The sequence below is a fragment of the Nematolebias whitei genome, chromosome 3, assembly GCF_014905685.2.
Source record: "Nematolebias whitei isolate Nwh7 chromosome 3, NemWhi1, whole genome shotgun sequence".
Lineage (NCBI taxonomy): Eukaryota > Metazoa > Chordata > Actinopteri > Cyprinodontiformes > Rivulidae > Nematolebias > Nematolebias whitei.
This window is the reverse complement of record NC_056500.1, coordinates 19448330-19457082: the sequence shown is the minus strand read 5'-3', so window position 1 is coordinate 19457082 and position 8753 is coordinate 19448330. Positions and strand designations below refer to the sequence as shown.

The window sequence follows — 8753 nt, the reverse complement described above, 5'->3', positions numbered from 1 at the left end:
TCCGATCACAGGCCCACCTTCTCTAACCTCTGCACCACCACTCCCCCAATAAAAAAAAGTAAGGAACATTCTAGACTGAATGTAAAAGAATAAAATGCTCAAAATAAATATTACACAATTTAAATCTGAGCAAAATAGCAGCTTTTCTAAAGAAATTACTTAAGTTGAATGCAGAACGAAGAATCAGTGTCTTACCTGCAGTAGACAGCCATCATCTCATTCTCAGTTTGAGTTAAATAATTCTCATAAGAAATTTAAACAAACATCGTCTCAGAACAGGGATAAAAGTGGAATGACTGTCTGGGCGTTGTTCAGCTAATAAAATTATGACAAAATTTAAAACTGATGCAATATATAAGGTTTAAATGCTACAACAGAATGACCTCAATCATTGCTAAAATTACTTTTTTTATATACTTGAATCATTTTAAATGGTACATTTTTACTGTTTTGTTCTTGTTCTGAGTAGGGTTTATTTTGTTCAAATTTTTATTAAAAACATTTTGTGAGTCTTTTTCAGGTTTGACACCAAATACAACAAAACCCATACATGGCCTGCCTGTCCTGAGAGCAGAGAACGACCGAGTGCACCTTCCCCCTCATCATGCACAAAAACACACAAATCCAGCTTACTAACCAGAGCAGGCAACTCCTCAATATTTGGTAAAGGAATCTCGAAGTGGTCTGGAAAAATGACGAGCTTGGCCTCATCTTCGTATTCGTAGTCGTCTCCATTAAAATCACGGTTTAACTCTAAATCTTTAAGAGAGAAAGCAAACGTTAGCAGCACCAAGGCATTTACAGCTAATAAAAACACAGGTAGTAGAACAAAATGTCAAGGTTTATTCTTGATTCTTTTTATTTTCTAAATATGAATGGGTGGTTCTTCAACAACATCTTAACAGTCAAAGAATGCAGCATCACAAATAACTTATAAAAATCATCCTGTACAACTCCAGGAGGGTTCATTTTTGTTCCTTTTTAATTAATCTGCAACTTAATTTACTGAAGGTTGTTTGATTATCAAAAATGTTTTTAGAGGAATAAATAACAGATGAAAATACTTTGCAAAACATAAAATATTTTTTCTGTTTTCTATCTGTTGAATATTCCATGTAACACCATCAAACAATGGAACACGACTTCTTCAGTCTAAATATTAAAGGAAAACACTTATTGTTTAACTTTTTTTTTCCCCTCAACACATTTTCTTGGGTTTCGATTTAGTGATTTAATGACCAAACATTTCAGCAAAAATGACCTAATTAATTCCTAGAAAGCTTTCCTGGCGCATACATCTAAGAAATCACTGCACTTTTAGAGCTGTCAGTTTCCAGCTGCAGCATAATGTTGTACAGTGACTCATGAAAAACAGGGTCACAAGTTATTTCTGACTGTGTTATTACGGTCACCAATTTAATGGCAACACATTAGCGAGTGTTGAATAGTTTGATTGGATCATTGAACTGGTATGAGTATGACGTTTGATACAGACCACATCAGTAGTTTTAAAAGGGAAAGGCACAAGAATCGTCCTAAAAAACTGACCAAAAAAAAAAAAAAAAACGATATACAAAAGTGAGAATGGAGGAATAAGAATGTAAAAGAAAAATAGAAATCAATTGTGCAGAGAATGAGTGGAAGGAATTCCTCCAGCAGAGAGGAAGGAGAGGAAGACACCTGGGCCTCGGCGAGCTGCGTCATCGCCTCAATCGAAGCGTGGCGGCCTCGACAGGACGCTGACAGGTGGTGGCAGCTGAGAGGACCGCAGCGACTGACGGGAGGCGACCCCAACTATAAACCAACCAACCCCTACCCAACCAGAGGGGGGGAGGGCCAGGCTTTGATTTAGAACAGTTACCAACCACATTTATAAATAAGTGGGCTCAATTTAGAGAACAGGGGCTGGAAGAAAGGGCTCATCACTAGAAATATCTTACACTTTGGGTAAAGGCTGGCTAGAGCAGCAGCTGTAGGCAACAAACAACAACACAGTCAAAACGGAAGAGCCTGTTTTAGCATAAATGTCTGTTTCCAATGATCAAACGAACTTTAAATTACCAAAACAGTAAAAGCTGTAAGAGCTGCTTTTAAATAAAGATCTTTACTTTGTTTCCAGCCATGAATAAAAGACACAGCAGTTCAAGTGTTGATTTATTAGTGAGTGATTTCCTGTCACCAACTACTGGGTAGATGCAGTATGGGTGAATGTTTAGGAACCCGCAGGATTCTCTTTATGCCGTTTGTACTTCTGCCTTGGTACATTTATGCTTTGAAGAATTTTAAGTAATACTGGTCATAATATTCCTAAAAGTTTAGTAATCAGGATTGGACTCGATTGTGGTTATGGATGTTTCACTTATTACCCGCTTCTTTCCTTTTACCATCAGTGACTTTGCAGGTCTGCTCTGGTAACTTTGGACAACAAGCTCTTAAATTTAACATGATTAAGAACTAAATGTGACATAACATTATCTTATGGTACATTATCAGAGTACTTAAAGTGAGGACACCTTTAAAAATGGCACATTTACCCACTTCCTAGCTCAGATCTAGCTGCAAATACATTCATCTTGACCACATGGCCGATGTAAGCATAACCTTGCTGTGTTTGTGCCAACAGTGTTGGATACCAGAAGATTGCTTATGTATATATTTTTCTATGCACCTGACAGATTTAACTGACAATTTTTGATCAACCTGACAGACTGATTTTGTTTTAAAATTCCGGTAAATTCTCCTTTCACACTTCTTAAATGACAGTGAGATTTCCATAGTACAATCTCTGGAGTGTTCTTATTTTAGTTAAAATAAGGCACCAAAAACAATGCAACGTTGCTTTAAATTATGATGATGTAGGTGTACCTGCTCTGTCACAATATGAGTTTCAAAGAAGTCTGCATGTAATAAAGTGAATGTATCACATTTTTTTTCTGTGTTTAATAAAATATGTATTGATATCTAAAGTCACTACCAGCTACCTCAAAAGAGTAACTGGTCGTGGCGTATTCCAACTCTGCCTGCTTTTTTTGTTTGTTTGCTTTGATATTAATTTCTTATCAGAAGTTACACACTTTTATTGAATTTAGAACAAAATTAACTACAAAATCAATCTAAAGTAATGGTTTCATACTAACACACTTGGAAATCTGACATTATCATTCTTTAATTTGGCCCAACGAGACTAAAACTCTGATTTCCTCCTCCTCAGTGAACACACACAACAGAAGCTGCACAGTTTACCAGTTCTAACATACAATACCTACACAGATAAATATTGTGCTTTATTTGTAATTAATTTACCTTTTTCCATTTCATTTTAATAAATATATTGCAAATGAGAGCAACAGTGACAGATTATATTAATGAGGCTGTGTTTGTCACGTTTACCTCAGTTTCACACTCCTCTCCTGAAGGTGGGGATAATGAGCTGACATGCTGCTTTGTTAACTGTAAAATTGTTCAAATGAGGTTTGAGCGACTGAATAATGACTTGATAATATTTGTTTTTACTCTAGTAGCTTTGTGAATGGAATGTTTCCCCCCCCCACACTGTGAAATAGATAAGAAATGTAAATACAGTAGGCGTGTCTGTCACCTACCTAGGAACACTTTCCCATTCCTTCGTCTGGGGATAGCGCCTCCTGCTGCTCCTGTGGCTTTCTGCAAGACACAGGAAGGGTATAAAACTGAACCAGACCCTTCTCTTCACAATAAAAATCATATAATTTTGCACCTTGAATGGTTGTCAAGAAAAGAAAACTGAATGCTCTTCTGCAGCTGATCAAGATAGTTGTTATTCCTTAGAATTAGCTGGTAGATGAACCAGCTGCCAGGTCAGGTTACAGGCCAATGGAAAATCCCTCTCAGCGTCAGGTCAAAATTAAACGCTGAATAACTGAACTGCTTTAGATGCACATGTTTTTACTATTTACAGTACATTTAACGTGTTTGGACTTGTCTTTGCCTGCTGTGTCATCTGTTGCCTTTCGTTTCATCCTAATTTCTCTTTACACTACATCCTGTCCCAAAGAACATTTAAAGAAAATCATCCAACACATATATTTGTGATTCATTATATGAATAAACAAAACGACAATGTCTGTAAATTTCCATAAAATATGGCTGGACGTATTCACAGTGCCACCAACAGGTCTGGGGCCAAACGGAGTTGAAGGAGTGAGAGTGCTGACACACTCGAGACCAAATGGACCGAAAAAAAAAGAGCAGACGCAGGAGCCTGCAGAATGTAAGCAGCTGTTTCTGGCCCGATCAGGGCATGGAAATAGCAACGCTTTTCAAAGCAGAGCCAATCTGATGGCAATTAGAGCCAGTGAGGGAAAAAATAAAAAACACAGCAGCAACTTTGTCGTTTCACTTTTTTTCACAACAATACCATTTTAGGTTGCTAAATAGACCCAAGGTTAGGCCTATCGCAATAAACAATAAATCAATTAATCGCATGATAAATGAAAATTATCAACCTCATTTTCATTTATACTGAAGACACTAGATGACAAAAAGCTCAACTCCGGTGTTCTTCACTAACACCTCCCTTTCTCTTTAAAATCAATTTTAACGATCCAAAATCACGTTTTTGGATGGTTAAAAGCAGCTAAGCTGAGAAGCTAAGCTACGAGCTAAGCAAACAGGCCGATCTCGGAGGGAGGGGGAGGGGACCTTCATTTGACAATAATTACTAATTATTGTCAAATTTCAAACAATATTATAGTTTAATTTTTGAGACAATTAATTGTCCAGCAAAATTTGTTATTGTGACAGGCTTACTCAAGGCAACGGACCAAAACTAAAAATACGTCATAATAAAGTTAGTGCGTAAGGTCGCTTCAAATGTCAAAAATGAACACAGACATCAAATCAACAAAACTATACTATTACAATCGGGGTTTAATTTGAGTCGGATGCTGCCAGAACAGGATGCGGGAACTCTCTTATTTTGACAGGGTGCGTTCCGGCAACTGTTTGTTTGGATCTGGTAACTCTCAGGCTTACTAATAATAAAGTTGTGAACAAATATGACTGCTTTGAATGAATAACACTTATACTGGTTATATAAACTGAAAATAATTACATAAACACTCATTTTAAACACAACAGACGACACAACACGACTTATTATTATCATCACATATGATCAGCTGCCCCTTCAAGTGAAGCATTTCCGCTTCTACCCTTAAAAAAAATCTCTGCCCCTAAAAGAGTGGTGGTGAGTGCCTGGAGGTTTCAGATATGGAGTCGGACAGTAAATTCAACGGAAATGAGTCAGCTCGGAACCATCAAGTAAGGGGGGGGGGGGGTAGGATGCGAGTGTTTACAAATTTAGGTAAACGTAGATGTTTAACAACCCGTTAAAATATATCTAAATGCAGGAAATTGCATCTACTTTATTCTAAATTTTCTGGAGGAGGACCCCCAGACCCCACCTACCAGACAGCCCGCCCGCTATTTGTATTCCAGCATCGATCTGTTTGCAAATTAAGCCCTGATCACAATGTGTTACAGTGTGCATCACTTTGTGGTTGTTAATTCAGATGGAACAATAATGGTTAATGTTCCTGTTATGTCCACTTTGATACAAACAAACTTAAAATACTGTGTTGCATTGCAGCATTGTTGTTTTGGAGGTGCTATATTCAGATCAATTTCATAAATCGTCTTTTGTTTTGAAACAGAGCATAGAAATGTGTTTTTCATTTTTTTATCATTTACCAATTATTTTGTAAAGATTGTTAAACTAATTTTAAAGTTGTACAAACAGAGTTGTTTTCTTCCTACAGCTGACAATTTAACTCAACCTGTACTTCTTGCATCCTGTAAAAGATGAAGAGCAGTTGCTAATCTTACCTTTCTGACGTGTCGTTTGAGGTGCATATAAATGCTCTGTCCTGTTTTGCGATAATGTCTCTCCACGTGCTCACGTCCGAAGCCCAGGAATGTGTTCATGCACACATACAGGCCTCCCTCAGATTCCTGCAGACCAAAACAAACAAGAGCAATAATAAGAGCAGAGCAAAGGTGAGAAACTACAAAGACGTGTGGAAAACATGGTAAATTCCTGACAAGTTTATCTGAAAACGGGGTCGTTTTTGACTGGTTGTAATGCAATGTATCCAAGTCACAAATACTGGTATTTGCTTGAAACGAAGTGCAGAAAAAAATTGCTGCATTAACAACAGTGATAGTGAGGCCAAAACAAAAATGAGAGCTAACACAATGTCACTCACAACATCATTGATCTAAAGCAAAGCTGTTTTAGTCATCAGACATGTATCATAATGTACTATTTTATTTTTTTACCAACAGCAGAATGCTTGTCTCAAAACACACACACACACAAAAACAGAAGATGTAATATATCTATATATATATATATGTCACACTAGCAAAAAAATGTAGCAGAACTGTAACTTTTAGCTACAAAGCTGCTACTGAAAGCAACATTTTACTGTAACAAGTCTTCCTTTACATGTCATGTAAATCTAGATAAAAAAAAATAATTCTCTCTGACTTTATGTGTCATATTGAAGTGTTGATGTTAATTTAATGACATCACTTTAGAGAATGTAACAAGAGAAATTCATTTTTGAAGCCATGAGGATTTGCAGACTTTGCTTCAAAATCACAGATGGGTTTACTGAAACTAAGGAGGGCAGTTTACCGGTACTGCATTTGTAAGTCAACACAACTTGTGGTTCACTTTAAGAAGCTTCAAGCAGGACAACTTCAACCACTTTCATTTGTAGAAGCAAAAAAAAAAATAAAGAATCCATCCTGCTGCATCCACATGTGGACTCAGAAACCAAACAACAGGAAAGCACTTCTTCAAAACCCAGTCTTAAGTCTGCAGTCAGTGCAGGCTTTATAAAACCCAGTGTTAAACCTTTAAACGGTCCAGAGTGACATATGAGCTTCAACAGTGCAAGGATAAAAATAAAACAGTCCTCAGGCTAGCATGATGAACTCCAGACAGCTGAGTCACCTTTAAAAAAAAAATCACTTCAGTCAAGATAGTGAGGCAGGAAAGCTTTCTGAGCACAAGAAAACTGACATTCAGAACAATTAAAAGGTAAATGGTAAATGAAATGTACTTATGTAGTACCTTTCTATCTAATCAAGATACTTAAAGTGCTTTACAACACAATCTGTGCCCTCATTTACCTCCACACACACACATACATTCATGCAGCACTCTACAAGACCTTTACTTGAACAAATCATTCTAAAGAGGCTCACTGGTGCTTTAAATCACATTCATACACTGAAGGGACACACGTAGGAGGCAATGAGGGGTTCAGTGTCTTGCCCAAGGACACGTCAACATGGGACAGCTAGTGGAATCGAACCCCCAACTCTCCCATTGGATGATGACTGCTCTAACCACATATCCACAGTTACTGCCCCAATTACAAGGCTTTAAAGCAGGGTTATTCAACTAAACTGCTGGGGGTGTGGGGGGGTCACGTTACTGAAAGCCAAGAGCTCAGGGGCCGGACATCCAGCAGTCAATCTCATTAAGTAAATTTGTTTTACGATTTAAAATCCAGATTTATTTAAAAATTAACCCACTGGTGGGCCGAACAGAGTACACCCGTGGACCTGATTTGGCCCTCGGGCCGCCAGTTGAATAACCTTGCTTTAAAGCCACTCACTCTCAGGTAAAAATTCAACTAGATCCTAACATTTTGGAACAGACAGCAAATGAAATGCATGGGATTAGTCAAAGAATAAGTCTTAAACATGAACAGAAAGGAAGGGGGGAAAAAAAGCAATAATTGTGTTCCCCACAGACTGACTTTAATAGATTTAGCACAAAAAGTCGCCATGTTTCTGCTTGTGTGAAGAAGGTTAGATGTGTGGTGACATTAATAAAACCCGCAGGTTCCTCTGCGCTCAGGTGTGCGTTTGTTTATTGGACTAATGTATCCTGAACGCACAAAGGAACCCCTCCACCTGTCCTCAGACCATGTCTGGAGACACAGACAGCGTGTTGGTCCGACTGTCAACCCGCCTGAGAAACGCATTCCCCGCCTAAACACACACACACACACACACACACACACACAAGCCCCTCGTGTCTCGTGTGAGCGCAGCGTGAGGCGGGAACCCACTTACGGGAGAGTCGAAGGAGAAGGCACACTCGCTCTTGAAAACCCTGTCTCCTGTTTTCGGGACTCGGACGGTGGGCATGTAAGGGACCAGCAGCTCTCCCAGGTCTGCAGCCATCTTCCTGCCTCTCCCAGCAGAGTGCCGCGGAGCCTCCGGAGCAGCGCTGACAGAGGAGAGGATGCTATTTTTAAAGCCTCCACATTCCTCCGGGCCAGGGGCGGTGTGACGCAGAGCAGCGTCCAAATAAAATGACAGGGAGAAGAGTGGAAGAGCGCGCGCAGGTTCCGTCTTTTGTAGATTTTTTTTTCCTTCTTCTTCTTCTTCTTGGGGAAAATAGGAAAACGTAGACCTGCGCAGAAATTTCACGGCTTCTATTGGCTCCCCTGCTCTGCCCCCCGTATTTTACCGACAGGGCCACTCCCATTTCTGATGGTAAATAAAGACACATCATGTTTTTCCTGTCCTGCATTCAGGAAAAAGAAACAACAACAACAACAGGTTTTAAAGAAGCAGCCTGAAGACTGCACGGGCTCAGTGTTCAAAAACAGCAAAACCGTGTATTTTAGTGTTGCAAATGCATAAATATTGGCTCAGATTTAGAATCATTCTGCATCACTTATCTGTTG

The 8753-nt window shown here is 38.9% G+C and overlaps 1 protein-coding gene across 1 annotated transcript in view; it reads right to left on the bottom strand.

The window, feature by feature from the left end:
- The window catches only part of usp13 (ubiquitin specific peptidase 13), a 34643-nt gene extending 26291 nt beyond the window's left edge, over window positions 1-8352 (bottom strand). Inside the window, exons 1-4 of the mRNA XM_037674617.1 lie at window positions 8134-8352; window positions 5866-5991; window positions 3603-3663; window positions 638-759 (exon numbers count right to left, since the gene is read on the bottom strand). Of these exons, the coding sequence (XP_037530545.1) occupies window positions 638-759; window positions 3603-3663; window positions 5866-5991; window positions 8134-8244 (420 nt within the window). The 5' untranslated portion in view covers window positions 8245-8352. The remainder of the gene's footprint in view (window positions 1-637; window positions 760-3602; window positions 3664-5865; window positions 5992-8133) is intronic.
- Window positions 8353-8753: the final 401 nt, after the last annotated feature.